This window comes from Emydura macquarii, unplaced genomic scaffold (genome assembly GCF_026122565.2).
Source record: "Emydura macquarii macquarii isolate MOO-44397 ecotype Brisbane River unplaced genomic scaffold, CSIRO-AGI_Emac_v2 contig_2768, whole genome shotgun sequence".
Taxonomy (NCBI): Eukaryota; Metazoa; Chordata; order Testudines; family Chelidae; genus Emydura; species Emydura macquarii.
The window spans coordinates 50994873-51011562 of NW_027132905.1; the positions used below are offsets into that span (position 1 = coordinate 50994873).

General features: G+C 42.1%; 1 protein-coding gene across 2 annotated transcripts in view; it reads left to right on the forward strand.

The window, feature by feature from the left end:
* FBXO42 (F-box protein 42) overlaps positions 1–16690 on the forward strand; it is a 72352-nt gene that overhangs the window by 39685 nt on the left and 15977 nt on the right. For both annotated transcript variants that reach the window (XM_067566218.1, XM_067566217.1), the window contains exon 4: positions 2083–2217. In XM_067566218.1, coding sequence (XP_067422319.1) covers positions 2083–2217 — 135 coding nt within the window. The remainder of the gene's footprint in view (positions 1–2082; positions 2218–16690) is intronic.

A 16690-nucleotide genomic window follows, 5' to 3' on the forward strand; every position in this document is an offset into this window, starting at 1 on the left:
AGAATTCCTCCAAAATAATTCCCTGAGCAAATCTTTTAGAAAAACATCCAATCTTGAGTTAAAAATTGTCAATGATGGAGAATCCACCACGACCCTTGGTAAATTGTTCCAATGGGTAATTACTTTCACTGTTAAAAATGTACACCTTATTTCCGATCTGAATTGTCTTGCTTCATCTTCTGGCCATTGGATCATTTTATACCTTTCCCTGCTAGATTGAAGAGCCCATTATTAAATGTGTCCCCCATGTAAATACTTATAGACTGTAATCTAGTCACCCCTTAACCCTTTCTTTGTTAAGCATAACAGATGGCACTCCTTGAGTCTATCACGATAAGACATGTTTACTAATCCTTTAATCATTCTCATGGTTCTTCTCTGAAACCTCTCCAATTTGTCACAATTTATCTCCAATTTATCACAATTTAGATTGTGCCTGTTGCAGAGCTCCAAGTGCTTGTACAATATTAAAAATACACAATCGAATCCAATACCCTGTCTAGCAAGGCCCACAAACACAATATAAATTAAATACCAGGAAATAAACTTCTCCCCACCTCCAACCATGCCACATGCCTCTTACCAAAGCTATGAGAAAATAGATGAACCTTGCAGCATGCCATGAAGCTTAAAAATTTGGAGCTATTTCAGATCAAGAATGGCTTGAATTCCTGGGTGCAGGATCATTCATGGGAGACCCCTCCCTTTCAGACCAGGGGATGATAGCTTGATTGCAGTCGTCAAAATTGTGCATGGTGAGATGCAGTCTCTCTTGATCGATCACAAACCACTTGTAGCTTTAGAGTGAAAACCAACTCCTTAAATTTCACCCAGACCCCAGTAGGCAGCCAGTGCAGATCATGGAGTGCTGGTTTGATGTGTTCTCTGCATGAAACGTCACGTAAGCAGGCAGCTGAATTCTGCACTGTGTATGTTTCTAAATAGTCTGGAGGTGTAAGTCCCTTTTGGAGTGCATTACTGTAGACTAATCTTGAGTGGACAAAAGCCTGGATAACTGTAATGATGTCTGTCCCAGAGAAAAGAGAAACCTCACCAAGCACAGACTGGAAACAGTCTGGCAGTTTGTTAGCTGATCATCTGGATTAGCTGAGAATTTAAAATCTCTCTTCCTGCTCTTTCCTTTCCCCAGTTTGCAAGCTCAAGTTACAAACAGCAGGTGCTCAGCCTCCGACAAGGAGGCTTAATGAAAGCTCAGCTAATCTTTCCCCTGGCTTTCCCCAGCCCACCTCACCCTGACCTTTGTCTTGTCTGGGTGATCCTGTGCCAGGTAGCTGTCATTCAGGTCCCAGTCTCTGACACTGGGTTAGATGGGAGACATGGAAAAGGGTGTCTTTGCGACACTGAACTGTGAAGTAACTGTACAGGACTCATGAGCATGACAGGGAAAGGGGTCATTATAGTAAGAGAGAACAAGGAAACCCAAGACTTGGAGAGGAAAATACTTAAACAAGGAATCACGTTGGCCTCTTGCGCTAGTCGGGACAATTTAGTAGTCTGAACTTCAGAGATCATATATCCAGAATTCTTGTAGCTCCGCATTCAAACTCGGGCAGGAACAAGCCACTGTCATTTCAGGGCAGATAGGACTTATTTATAGTTTATCTGCTCTGTATGTTCTTCTTCGAGTGCTTGTGTGTGTGTGTGTGTGTGTGTGTGTGTGTGTGTCTGTAGGTCCGCTTAGCACCTCTGCAGTGGCACGTGTATGCATTGATTATAAGGGCGCTGCCGGCTCCTCCCTCCCAGAGGCCCAGGGGGGTTTTTCTCCTTCCTTTGCCACGTGGGGCCTGGGTCACTTGCTGGTGGATTCTCTATACTTGAAGTCTTTAAACCACTGTTTGAGGAGTTCAGTAGCTCAGTCATAGGTTAGAGGTCTATTACAGGAGTGGGTGGGTGAGGTTCTGTGGCCTGGGCTGTGCAGGAGATGGGACTAGATGATCATAGTGCTTCCTTCTGACCTTAAAGTCTATGAAGTTATGCCTCTCCCCCATCCCTCATTTTATCAAAAATGTTAAGGAGCAGGGGACATAATTTTAATCAATTGTTTGTCTCCTTCTCTTCCAGGTGCATGTTACTATGATGCTAATCAGTCAATGTATGTATTTGGTGGCTGCACACAGAGCAGTTGCAATGCTGCATTCAATGATCTCTGGAGACTTGACCTCAATAGCAAAGAGTGGATCCGGCCTCTGGCATCAGGTGAGAGGTGACAGATGTTGTTTAAGACCTTCGAATACTCCTCTTCTTCTTCCTTACAGTAAACTACCAAAGTTTTACCTAAGTGTCTTGTCTGTAGGGCCACACATCTTGATACTTAGCTTGCTCATACTTATCATTAGCTTCTTTAGCTAAATGCTTTCTAGGTCGTATCAATTGGGAGATGCAGAGTATTTTGGTGTCTTTCCACCCATAGAACTGTACTATGGAGCAAGATGAATGCCTTTTCTGTGGTCTTGCAAACTGTTTAATGCTACTTTGTGCTATGTAGAATGAGTGACTTGTGAAGTTGAGAGCCTGGGTTGATAGAAGTCATTGTCTCTGAGAGCTTTGAATAGCTTTGGTTGTTGCCAGTTCAGGTATTTTGAGGAGTGGATAAACATGTCTCTGCTGGTTACCCACAGCAACCAGGGAGTGTGGGAAACAAGTACACTTATGCAATCCCCATACTGTGAGCAAAAAGGACTAAAAGTTATTTCCCATAGTGGTTTTAAACATTAAAAATCTGTGTTTAAACATGTATTTTTCCATATAACTCCAATTTAAATACAATTTAAGTAGGTTTGGCAAAGGTATAACAACTGCAAAAGTAGAGGCATCTCTTTGAAATGAGATGAAAAACACATGAAATAAAACTCATTTCAGTGTGAGAAGTCCTACTATAATGAAGGCAGCCAATGGGAGAAGAGGGTTATCACTACTTATTTGTGTTATTGTAGTGCCTTGGACACCCTAGTCATGGACCAGAACCCCATTGTTCTAGGCGATGTGCAGATGCAGAACACAGACGGCCCTTGTCCTCCTCTCATGCTCACCCTGTAGAGTTGGGTGCAGATGATATTAACAATGTATTTCTCTTTAATCAGAAAATCCAGTGTCTTGTATGGAAGGGTTAAAAATAATCAGGTAGTGAGTGCTTAGACTTGAACTCAAAATGTATAAACATTTGACTTCGTGAGGAGAAGACCTGGATGTTCCAAGAGCAGCCATGAGGGTTTTTTATAGGAATGATTTGCAGATCTATTAGAAGACAATTCTCACAGTTAAAAATGGGGAGCTGATGAAGTGTCATGGTCAAGATCGTTCTTGAGGCTCAGACTACTGACTTCAGAAGTTCTTGTATTTGAAGATCTGGGAAATCTGATTGGTCTCCGATAACTAATCCTTGCAGGCGCTCAGATGGTGATGGGGCAACCTAATCAAAACGTGGGGTTTTTAATCTTACAATGCAATAACTTAACGTGTATGATCAAACTTTGACTTATTCTCTTCTTCCTCTTCTACTGTTGCAATGCTGTCCCACTCCTGAGTATGTTTAATCTGGTGAGGAGACGGGAAGACGATGTAACTGGCAGTGTTTCTTCATTGAGGCTGAATGTAATGTATGGCCTGCAGTTTTTTATCTACAAAAATGTTCCTATTGTGTTAATGAATCCAGTTACTAGCACCTAGATCTGCAACTAGATCCCTCTGTCAGTAATATGCACAGTAAAATTCCCACTGTCTTATTAACAACTAGCATTCTTAAAGAGCAAGTCCTGTGGGAATATGTCAGAGTTAAGTCCCATGGGAAGATCCCTTAAGGAAATATTTCTGCATGCTGTCATCATGCATGTACTCAGATCAGATCGCAACTGAAACTTCAGACAAGGAGTCTAGCTAAACAGAGCACACTTCTCCATCTGTCTTGAGATGAGATGACTCACCCATGCTAGTGCTTGCGGTGATTTCTTGCACATAGCTGTCTTTTGATGTCCTTGCCACAGTGTTCTCTACTGCCAGAGAAAAAGAGTAGGAAGTTAGAGGGGGCAAAAGCAGAAAAACAGAAAGAATAAGGACATTAAAGTCAAAGGCCATACATTTGAATTAGTGAAAAGAAATGACATTTAAGGCATGTGGAATTCACTGCATCTTGAAGCAGAAGTAAATAAATGCAGGTGGGCTTTAAAAGGAGAGCTCATTTTTTCAACACTTGGTTCTGTAGAGGGAAATTTAAATCCCACCCTTCAATATAAGCTAACTGCCTGTTGGGGATAGGGAGGAATCCCAACTCCCTGTTTTCCAGATCCAACTCTAGACACATTATGGGGTGAGACTTGATTTAGAATCAGGGCCTGTGAAGGAGGCCAGATACCAGATTTGGCAAACGCTTTGATCTGATCTGGCAAATGCATGTGCTTATTTAGAATGGGTCTCTCTTAGGTAGTGAGAAATGCTTATGTCTTGAAGAAATTTCAGTACTTGTACAATTGGTGGCTAAATGGACAATGGAACTGCTTCCAGCAGTAGTTCAAAGTAGGCCTTTTATGACCATATATTAAGATCCATCTGGTCCTTAAGGAAGACGCATGAAAGATGTTTAGTTCAGTGTCTATGGAATCTGTTTTTCCATTTGGAGCAAGAACAAGGAGCTACCTTGATCAACTTCCATAAGCTCAGGAATTAGTTCTTTGGTACTCCCCATATTCTATCTTATCCCTGCCTCTTGGACAGCTGTTATGTTCAGAGAGTGGAGAAGACCTGGCTATAGCTTCTTAAAGGAAGCTGTAGTATGTTGACTGAGGGCCAGGCTGAATGCTTTGGCATTTGCCCAGTCCAAGGAATTTAAAATGAGCTGAGAAAGGTCTTACTGTCAGTCAAACCCATACTGTCAGTTCCATAAATGGATCACAGTGGCCTCAGGTGAAGGGCTTACTTTGTTTTAGTTCATATATGTTGTCTTGATTTTGTTTTTGTTTCTCTTGGAAATTAGACTAAATGACATCAGAGTTGGGTAAAGCATCTCCAAACTGAGAGATTGTGCTTAAGCTAGCAGTAAATATTTAGCTTTCAAAGAGAGAATTGGCTGATGTTTGCTTTCTCTCAAAAACATAGAGAGGAGTGAAATAATGCCTTCTGGTTGTTGAGCTTTCAAAATTCCCTGTTTATACCTAAAACAAAGGCATTAACTTGTTTATATTAACAATGTAGTTAACATTAATAGTGCTAAAGTATTAATAGCCTATAGCAGATTTTGAGTTAGAGCAAAGGAGAACCTCTTTAACCCCCTCCTCCCCCTGGCATTCTCCTGGCCATATCTCTAACCCTATTGTAACAATCTGCAGTTTCTACTCCCCCACACAAATCAATCTTGAGCAGAAGAGTGTGTGTATAGAGGTGATTAATAACCAGGGTTATTGGGAAGCTTGCATGCAACCCCATCATCTACTGGAGGGAAGAGAGCCAGGGCCAGAGAGTGAGAATCATAGAGTAGAACCTCAGAGTTACTAACTGACCGATCAACCACACACCTGTTTGGAACTGGAAGTATGCAATCAGACAGCACAAGAGACCCAGACAAAAAAAAAAAAAGCAAATACAGTAAAGTGCTGTGTTAAACATAAACTGCTAACAAAAGAGTTTAAAAACAAGATTTGGCAAGGTAAGGAGACTTCCTGTAGGTTAAATTAAGATGGCTAAAAGCAGCATTTTTCTTCTGCCTAGTGATGTTTCAAAGCAATATTAAGTCAATGTTCAGAGAACAAAGAACAACCACAACAGTTACGAACGTTTCAGAGTTACAAACAGCCCCCATTCCCGAGGTGTTTGTAACGCTGAGGTTCTACTGTACACAGGGGGCATGTAGCAGAGCTCAGAAAGGACACCGGGGTGTTTGGTTTAAGGAGGAAACCAAGTGAACCAGGGTTGGAGGATTTACCAGTCAGTATTCAAGGCTGTAGGCATTTATGCTGTGTGAGGGATCCCTGGAATATGCAGTGTGGCCAGAAGAATGCAGTAAGAAGGAGAAAGTTTGTCACCAGTCTTTGCTGCTGAGAGATAAAGCAAGTCACACGCACCCATGGAATTGAAACTTCCCAGGTATTTGCTTTTTTTCCAGTTTAGACCAGTGATTTTTAAACAATACTCATTTAGTTATTCTTAAGTGCTGAAGACTTATTTGATGGTGCACTCTTGCTTTTAGCCAAGTGGTCCCTGGCTCTCCCTCACGTTCTCGCTCATTCCCACAGCTTTCACGAAAAGCATTTTACTTCCTGCTGTCCCCATACCTATTCTTGGAGAGCACTCTGTCAGCCTAGCGCCAATGTCATGCAGAGTGGCTTCCTCACAAGGGACAAAATCCCATCCAGTTTCAGTTCTTGGCAGCTTCATGAAATGCACTAAATAGGATTCTTTCCTTCTGCGTGCCTAGAAACCACAACAGTACACAGGTCCTGGGGAGCCTACCTTAGCAAGAAAGTTAACTGTGTTCCCTCAAGACATGGGAAAGGGAGTTGGGAAATAGTTTACATCAGTGTTGCCCAACCTTATTACTCAGAGAGCCACATAAACCTAAGCACAATCTTGTGTGGGCCAAACAGATGCTACATGTTTTAATAAGATTTAGTCACCTGGATAGATTTATATTCAGCTTGTTTCGTATGTACTTAGGTTGTTTCAATGGATGGTATTGTCTATTTACACACTTACGTAAACTAAAATATAGAAACATATTGACAAAACGCTAATGAATCAGCCGTTAGTATATTGTGTTGAAGCAGGCCGTGGGCCTTATGAAATGCTCTGGTGGGCCATAGGTTGGACACCCCTGGTTTACATTAACCCGTCCACCCTGGTGTAGCTATAGATCATTGTTGGATAAATACACATGAATATATCGCCAAACAGTCATCATTCTGGTTAGTCTTTGTCAATGGAATTCCTCGATCATCTACAGTTCTCTGGTCTCTTTTCCCATTCTGTGGTTCATACGTTGATGTTCCTCTGGAGCCCTGCACTGTGTGCTTAGGCCTTGTGTCAAACCTGGAGATATGCTTTCTGACTGAGTAGAGGAAGGTCTATGGCACAGTCCACTGTAGATTGTCGGGAAGCCCCTGCTTACTAGTGGAGTGTTGAGGGTGGACAGAGGGGACGGATTTCAAAACCCAGGTGTCTGTCTTAGCATCACAGCAGTGACAACAGACCAGCGCGTTCCCCAAAGTGATAAAATCCCAGGAATAACCACGACACAGTCGTTGAAGTCCAAATGCTGTCCAAATAGATGAGCCTGTTCAGGAGCCTGCCTGCATTCCCATTGGTTGTGCCTCATCAGATCATTCTTAGCGAGATAACCACCAGCTCCTTCCTTGGTACTGTCTTCCCTGCAGCTACCTGAAAAGGAAAGCTGCCTATATTTTAAAGGTCCCAAACTCCTCCCTTTCCTCAGCATGCTTTGCTGTGAAAAGTGCCCACCGGGCAATGACCTTCCCTTCCCCCTCTGATATCAGAAGTGTTCAGTAGACTCATGGCTTACGTCTTCCTGTTTGTGTGAACATCAATACTACGCCCCTTCCAGTCAGAGGGTAAAACTTTCCAGAACCTGTTTCCTGGTGTTTTCCTGTCCCTGAAACCAGGCCATCCTAGCCGTCTGTCTCGGGAGAAAGTGGGAGCCTTCTCTTTTTTGGCTCACAGATTCACTCTCGGAGCCCTAACAAAACATAAATGGGGAAGACTAATTCCAGCTTTCTAAAAGCACTCACCCCTTCCTTAATCTCCAGAGACAGCGTGTCTTGTCACAGGGCCCTTTTTATAGGTCTCACTCCTTTGGAAAAGAACGTTCCTATTCTGCTCAACACTTTAGCCAAAAATGTGGTGATCAGAGGGTTTTCACTTTAATAGCTTTATCTAGAATATTCCGGATGGTGTATTTTTCTTAGGTAACGCAGTGAGTGATTGTATATGAGGATCGCTCCAGTAGCTGGCTTTATTAGCCTTGCTTCTTATGACTGTGACTCTCTCCTTCCGTTGATGCATGTTTCCCTTCTCCAGCCTCTACACAAGTCTATTTTCCTGCATGTGTGTGGGAGGGTAGGTAGGGAGATAAGATGCACAAATGTTGTCACAATGGATACTGAATGCCCTTATTTAGCTAAATGTTCTACTGATCAGAAGGAGGCTGAGCGTTCTCACCCAGTGGCTAGCGCCACCAAACATTAGCCACTTGAGTTTTAGGATCACAATTCCCCTCTTTAACTGAAGTGGGAAGGTGCACTTGATGTTGATTCAGTAATGCTAAAGGACTGCATGAATGGGCTAGGATGGATGTTCTTGTCATCTGTCCAAGATTCTGCTGTTAGATGCAGTCTTTCTGGTGTTGGAAGGCTGCATTGGCTGCAGTGTGATAGAGCAAGAAACTTGGCCTTCCGTCATTTTTGTGCTGTCACTGGCCTTTGAATTCTGTGGTGTAACCTTGATGAAGCAGCCCGAAAGACTCAGACTGAGCAAAACGTTCCGCTTTTGTAGCTTTCTCATGAAACAGTGAGAGATGTTGCCAAGAGGTGGTTGTGAGTTTATTTGTAGCAGCAGCACCTGATTAAATCTGACAAGATTCAAACATCAATTTCCTTGTTGAGTGCTGTCACAGATGGTTGTGCCTTCTGTGGCTGGAGATGAGGCATAATCCAATTGAAAGAAATGGCCTATTCCTAAAATCTTTGGGTACTAACAAAAATCAGTCATAAACCTGAACTGCAGTGCTAAATTAACTAATTAACTAAATTAACTGTAATCACACAGGAAAAAAAGCAGAGGTCTCACTGTGGACAGCTCAATGAAAACATCTACTTGATAGCCAGCAGCATTTTAAAAAATACCCAACAATGTGGGACTTGTTGCCCAAGAATTTAGTAGGATATAAAAAGAGAAAACGTGTATGGGTAATGGAAATACTTACAGTTTCATTAGGATTACCCATTACCCTTCTCCCCACTTTTTCAGAGTATAAACCAGCTACTACCTGCCTGAGGTTAGTTTAAAAATAAAAGCTGTTCCATAATTATCTATTGTACGTGTCTTTCACTGAAGCATTTGGTACTGGCCCCTGTGAAGGCAAGGCACTGAACTAGATAGACACTTGTCTGACCCTGTATTGCAATTCCTATGTTCTTATTATGGAAGACTTTAATGCAGTAAAATAGGGAACGCAGTGATATGCACACCTACACTGAACTGAATAGGTCCTGGTCTGAGCATGCTGGTAGCCGCTTGTCTAAGGTACTCTAAAGCCGTGTCGGAGCACAGGCATGCAAGGAGTGCAAGGAAGTGAGTGAGCCCTGATATCTGGTATGGAGCACACAGAAGAACCCGACTTTGCCAGTCAGAACATAGGAAGAATCATTAAGTAATCATTTTAGTTTTGGCCTCAGCTGCTGTCTTTAGCCATCAAATAGTTCAGTATAGAATGTTTTTAAATGGAACAGCTGGAATTTTCAGCTCTGAGTAGTAGTTATTTTGGAGGTAAATGTTTTACAGATTGAAAACCAGGATTAAAGTCAGACCTGAATTACAGTGCAGCTTTTTAAAAAAACTGCGAGAGCACGAGAGCGGAGAAGGATGCTCTTGGATATAAGTGGGTAACCCTTCCCTCATCAGGCAGAGGGGCACTGAACATTCTCTGGAAAAGGGCATTAGGACGGCATGGTCTGTAGGTATTTTTGCCCAGTCTCTTTGCTGTGAGTTAGTTTTTCTGCTCTTTCCTTCATTTAGTGGTTGCGAATGCACGGTTCACGGTGTGCACAATAGTGGCACTTCTAGAGCAACATTAGCTAACTTCCCTTTCCAGCAACTGTTTCAGCATTTGGGCCCGGGGTTACTATATCTCATTTGAACCCATATCATTCTACAGTAGACCGATACACTACCAACCTTGTCACTGTCGCTGAATTACTACATGTATCTGATCATCTGACGTATGCCTGAGGCAAACCCAGTCTCTTAGAATAATTCTTTCTCATGTCTAGGTCTGGCTTTCTCTTTCCATAGTAGTTAACAAGTTTTTACCTTGACCCAGCCACTTGACTTCTTTGCGGCTCAGCTACTACATGTGGATAATACCTCCTTCACAGATTTGTTGTGAGGCTTAATTGTTTCTAAATGGCTTTGAGAGCTTCAGATGAAGGATGTTGTAGAAGTGCAAATTATTGACTCAATCCTGCCTTGCTACGGGCTGCACAAAGGTCTGTACCAGCATCTTGGAAAAACAGATTCTGCACATGCACGTACCTGTGCTACAGTAGATCTTTCATGTTGCCTGCTTTCTGACATACGTCACCACTTTCTTGCCTTTGGTACATCGTGTTCCTGAGATGAGTTTTGTCCTTGAAATTCAATGTATTGGACACGTTTCATTGTATACCACTTTCAACAAACTCAAATGGAATTGTAAAAATTCTTCCATGGCACTGCAGTGGTCCTCTCCTGTGACATAGTGTGGTGTGCAGGAAAAAAGACCTTTAAAAATGTTAGGCTGCATTGGGAAAACAATGGGAATGGGTATCAGTGAAAGCATCTCTGATGAGGGTTGCTGGTGACTAGAGAAATATGGTTACAATTGTACATTTATTATAGCATTTCAGGCTGGGAGGATCCCAAAGCTATTTTATAAATTGCAGTCACATCTCTGGTACAGGGCAGCAACTGACTGCACAATAATATGGGGAGTGAAGATTTTGGCCAAGGACATGAGATCTTTGATATCCACATAAGCTTGGTTTTACCCTTCACTTGCAACAAACTGCAAGGCACTTAGGGTACAATTTTAAAAAATGTCAGTCACATTTTCAAAAGGCACTTAGGAGCCTACATCTCATTGACAGTCACTGGCGCATAGGAGCCCAAGTCACTTGTGTATTTGATTTGAATTCCTAAGCCACTTTGATGCTTTTAAAAATGTAACCCTTAATTGATGTGCGTCAGGAGAACAGAGGCCTAGATTGACCCCGCAAGACTCAGGTCTGTGGTTCCAGGTATTTTGAACCAGATGCACATATAGACCCTCTTGGCTAGTCCATATCTGACAGATTGGCTGTTAGTTTGCTCTCTTCATTTCTGCAGCTGTGGAAGATGTCTTTGTACTGGAATTCATCGGATTAAATTATGGAAAATGTCAAGGCTGAGGGATGGGAAATCAGCATTCGCAAGTTTGCTAGAGCTGCTACTTGTCATGTTCCAAATGAATTCATCCATGTGTGCAGAAGCAGAGGGAGAGCCCCTGGGAGGTTAATCAATCACTATTTATGTTTAGTGGGGGTGATCCATATTGGAGATTAGACACTTAATCTAAGTTTTGTTTCACAACACATCTGTCCTTTCCTTGACTTGCATATCCTTCTCCATTTCCCTGCTGTTGTGGCCTTTTCTTTGTTTGCAGTTAACCTGTGAAAGGTTTAGTTTTCCTCTGTCTCATGAATGAAAAAAGAGCCAGCGAGCACTACTTTTTAGCTCAGATGAAAATAAAGCTAACTACTTCTGAGGATGGATTCTCCATCCTGCCTGTCCAGACAAGATCCTGGGAATACCTATATTCTGATAGACTACCATTCCCTTTTGGATAGCAATGAATATGGCATTCCACGAGGCCATGGTGGGAGGAGAACTGCTTCCTCTGAGGCCAATAGAGGTTATATGTGCTGCAATCCCTAATATTATTGTGTGAATGGTCATGGTAATACAGTGATGAACAATGGAAAAGTTGTGCCACAGTAGAGAATGTGCTCCCTGCCTCCAAAGGCTTACAGTTTGCAGGCATGAGCCCAGAATGTGAGTTCTGTAAGCATCTGTTTCCACCAAGCTGGAGATCAAGAGACTTATGGGCTGCTGTCAGGGCAATTATGACTACATCTTCACTGCAAAAACAGGAGTGTGCTTAAACTGAGAGCGCTATCACAATGTAATATCCTAATGGAGACAAAGCACGGGAAGTTTTTTTTACCTTGTTGTAGCTTGCCAATGTCAACTCCATGTCCCCAGTATGGGGGATACCCCTTCACTAGCTAGACCAAGGTAAAACTTGTCCCCCATATTGGGGACGACATTGACAAGCTTCATCAAGGGTAAAACCTACCTGTGTCTTGTCTCCACTAGGGTTTTACATCAAGATTAAGATCGTACATATCAACCGTCGATTTTAGCAGTTTGGTGAAATGGTTCCTCAACATGCTGCATCAATTCCATAATTTGCGGAACTCCAACAATATGCTGAACCTTCTACAATACAGAGAAAAGAGTCTCTGCTCTAAGCAGCTTAGACCGTTCAGGAGGTCACTACCTGCTTTTGTCAGCAAGCACATTGAGAGCATGTTTCCTATAGTGGGCTCTGGTGTTAGGGGAATACTGTTCACTTCACAGTTTTGATGTGTGCTAGTTACTGGAGCTCCTTGCCACCGGCAATGTAGCCTTACATGGTAGGGATATTTGTTGCTTTAACAGGACTGCCCCAGATTAAAAGAAAATGAGACGGCAACCAGAGGGAACAAGGAGGGAAATTGTTCAAAAGGATAAAAGTTTTAAGCAGTCTTCCGTTTTTCCTGGTGGTGTTGGGTGTCTCAAGGTTTTCTCCAAACCATGAAGACGCAGGGGGAAGGCAAAGTGGTCAATGCAATGGAACAGGTTCAGATACTGGTACAGCTGATTTAGCTCTTCATCTGGAAGTAGATACATTGAGTTCCATGCGGCGTGCTGGGTAGGTCTTTAGGATGAGACCTCAGAAACGGGGGACCTTTCTGTTCTGTGGACCTTGGCTCCCAGGACACTTTTTGTAAGAGGACTTGCCCCAGTGTTCTTAAGGTGGGCGGTGGAAATTCTCCTTCCCTCCATTGTTGTGCAGTGTGCTTCGCACTGATTTGCATTTTGGTGCTGTATATACCTAGAATGTAAGGTTCTGCTTTTCCTTTAGAATGAAAATTCCTCTGGAAATATTGTATAACATATCCTGTTGGGAGACTTCAACTGAAATATCTCAGTGCTTTTGTGTAGTTTAGTCTAGGTCACTGTGAAAGCCTAGGGAAGTGATTCCCAACCTGTGGCCTGTGGGCCAAAAGTGGCCCGCAGGGTCTTTCAGAGTGGTCCGCCGTTCCCCTCCCCCTGGCTGCAGAAGAGAGCCGCAGTCTAAAGACCCAGGTGGAGCGTGTTGCCGTGAGGCTACAAGACGGGTGCAGGCTCCTTGCTGCAGTCAAGGTGACGGGAGATCAGTGCTCCCCTGCCCCTGGCTGTAAGAGAGAGCATGGCAGAGCGCTCCGCCTGGGTCCTAGGCCCACGTACACCATGTACAAGCATGGGGCCAAAGGACACGTGCGGTTTCCCTGGTGCAGCCAGGAGGACAGGACATCAGCCAGGACTCTTTCTGTCTGACTGCAGTAGGGTGGGGGGGCTGCTAGCAGAGACTGGTGGCCCTTCAGGGTTGTAAAAATACCTGTGGCCCTTGACCCAAAAAGGTTGGGAACTGCTGGCCTAGGGATTCAGTATTTTTTTTCCTGGGGTCTTTCCACCTGTGCCCTTCGCATCAGAGCACCCTTTACTCTTAGCTGCTCTCCCCTCACTCCCTCTTTTGTGGAAAGGATGCAGATTGATTGCACACAGGTAGCTGATTGGATGTTAACAGAGGAAAATGTTAGAAGCTGGAAGAAGCTTCCTACCTGATGCGAACAATTGTAAGGAGGAGCACATTTTGAATGCATGGGAACAGGGTGGCTTAACTGTTCCAAAGAATACTTTCCAGGACAGGGAAAACACTTAGCATTTAGTTTTTATCCGTGTTTTTAATTGAATTTTTCAGCAGAAATACTAGTGCTCAAATCAGTGCCAGCACCCCGTTAGTGTCAAACAATCATGCATGTTCAATGGGGAAATACAGTTTTGATAAGGAAAAGGATTCTGGGTTACAATCCCAGGGATAAGTGTTGTTAATAAGAACTATTTTTAAAATACATCGTGTTGTAGGTGTATTTTCATGAACACTTACATTGTTTATCTCTGTGGAAACTAGCAATCTTGTCTTTGTGTAGGAGTCCTTTCAGTTCATCCTATGGACAGGCAGAAGCTAATTTTCATGAGCAGCTGCATTCACCTGCATATCCTCAGCTAATGAAATTGTAGATGCAAAAAAACAGACTCCTCATATGCCTTTATTATGGTGACTGCCAAAATTATTCATATGTCTGGGAGGTGGTTTACATGACCAGAAACCCACAGTGTGAATTTTAAAGACAGCTGGCCCTGCAGACCTTCTGATTCCCTGCCCCAATATTCAATTACAGAGGGGTAGCCGTGTTAGTCTGTATACTGCAAAAACAACAAGAGTCCTGTAGCACTTTAAAGACTAACAAATTTATTTTCTGTAGGCATAAGCTTTCGTGGGCTGTAACCCACTTCTTCTTGCTTTACAGCCCACGAAAGCTTATGCCTACAGAAAATAAATTTGTTAGTCTTTAAAGTGCTACAGGACTCTCATTGTTTTTGCAGTATTCAATTAGTGCAACAAAAGTAATTTCAGAAATCTTGCCTTGTATTCAGCATCTTCTCTTTATTTCTGAAACCGTCTTGCTTTTATTTCCTTAGAAACGTATGCCAAAAATACACATCTTCCCCCCCATAATACTTTATCGTTGTGGTTATAGTAGGAAGGCATGAAAAATAGCTTGTTGCTTTAACCTTCTCAGATTTAGAATCTGAGAGAGAAGGTCCCTGGGCATGAATCCCTCCAGAGAGTAATAGAAGAATTTTTCCCACTCTTTCCTTTACAGGCCTTCTCAGAAAGAGAATGGTGTAGGGAATTTTTCACTACCCCTTTCTTCCCCATGTTCTCCAAGTTAGCATGTAAAGAACAGGAAAAGGAGGGTGGCTATTAAGGATTGAGTGAGCTGCACTCCTTTTCGGAGCTTTGTGTAACGCATGCTCATTTAAAACATGATTCCAGGTCACGTGAAAACATGGAAAATATTGCTAACGAGCATTTTATACCAAAATTGGGGGAAACTATTTGTGTCCATGTTAGTAAATAATGGGACCAAGCTTTTCAAAAACGGGTACCTTAAGTTAGGTTTCTAAGTCCTTATTTAGACACCTAAATACATGGCCTTATTTTTAATAGTGCTGAGCACTCAGTAGCTCCTACTGACTTCACTGGAAACTTCTGAGCACTCAGCACTTCTGAAAATCAGGCCACTTGGGACCTTACTTTGGGCACCTGTTTTTGGAAATCATGGGCAAGGACTCTACACTAAACTGCTATGTTATGCAGCTTTTTACGAGGCTTCTCTTGGAACACTTTCCTTTTTGTTGGTCTCAGAGTCAGTTACATCTTAACCCTTCTTGGCTTAGAAGGATAAATTTTAAAAAAATCTTACATGCAACCACTTAAATGTTTAAATGTGCAATCTATCTCTTAATTCAATGGGCTGCTATTTGTTATATCTATAATGCATTGCCCTAGGAAGAAAACAGATCAGCCTGACAGATCGAACCAATGTCCCAGCATGGTGTTAGGATCAATGTACTCAAGGAAGTTTTTCAGGTAAAAAATGAAGCTCAGGTCTTGACCAGTGTGGCATTTTTAACTGGATTAGAAGCATTATCCCTGGATTCTTAGACAAATTCTCACCCTGATAAATTGACTAATTTCCCCTTGCAATTTCATTTTCATACTGTGTTCATTTCCTCTCCTAAACTGTTGCAGTTTTATTTTAGATACTTATAACCTGGCTCTGCTTCAATGGTGGGATGAAGTGATACCAGTATGTATCATGCCTATAGTACAGATGTTTTGTTGAGAATTAATTTGCCAACATTTGTAAAGCATATGGATGGAGGTCTTCAGATGAAAGGGATTAAAGAAATGCAGCATGTTGTATGGCAAAACAGTGAGGCCCTTCTAAAATTCTATGGCATGTTTACTGTGGGCTGCAGAGACACCTATTGGTAGGAGTACAATAGATCATTTGAAATATTCTATACTGCTAAATGTGCTTTACTGTAGTCTGTTTTCTCTCCATGAAGTTATAGCCCTCATTATGTCTCTGTGTTAGTGATACTCTAATACTGGTTGAATGTGCACATTTGTTCTAACTCTATTTTCAGATACTTACTAATTTTTTTTTGAGGGAGTATACTTTGGAATGAAATGTCTTGTGCCAAAGGCTAGTGCTGTCCCAGTGGATTATAGAAAAGTCACATTATGAGCATGATGAAATTGGCAAAATTAACAATGAGTCACATGCAAAGAAAAATACCCTTTTTAAATAAAAGGAGTTAAGATTAACAGCAACAAATTATGCTAATATGTCGTTAACTAATACAAAAAAATTAAATGCTGATAAATGGTGGTGTTTTCAAATTAAAATTACATTTAGAGAGGAGTATTATACCTTTAAAGAGATGCAGTAGACTGTTCTGTACTTTCAGTCACTGGATGGGGTCTATTTAAATTTTGTTATTTTATTTGCTTTAAAAATACAATGGTGAAAAAATTTCAATCAGTTTTTAATTTGTCCAATATTAAACTTAGGGAAAAAAATTAGATCTGATACACGCATACAGAATGAAAAAGCACTTGCCTAAATCATGCCTATTCGCAGCCCAAAGGTGAATTTTTGTGTATGGAAAAATTTAAAGAGCTTTATCTTCAGCAGCTTACCAGAATGGAGAG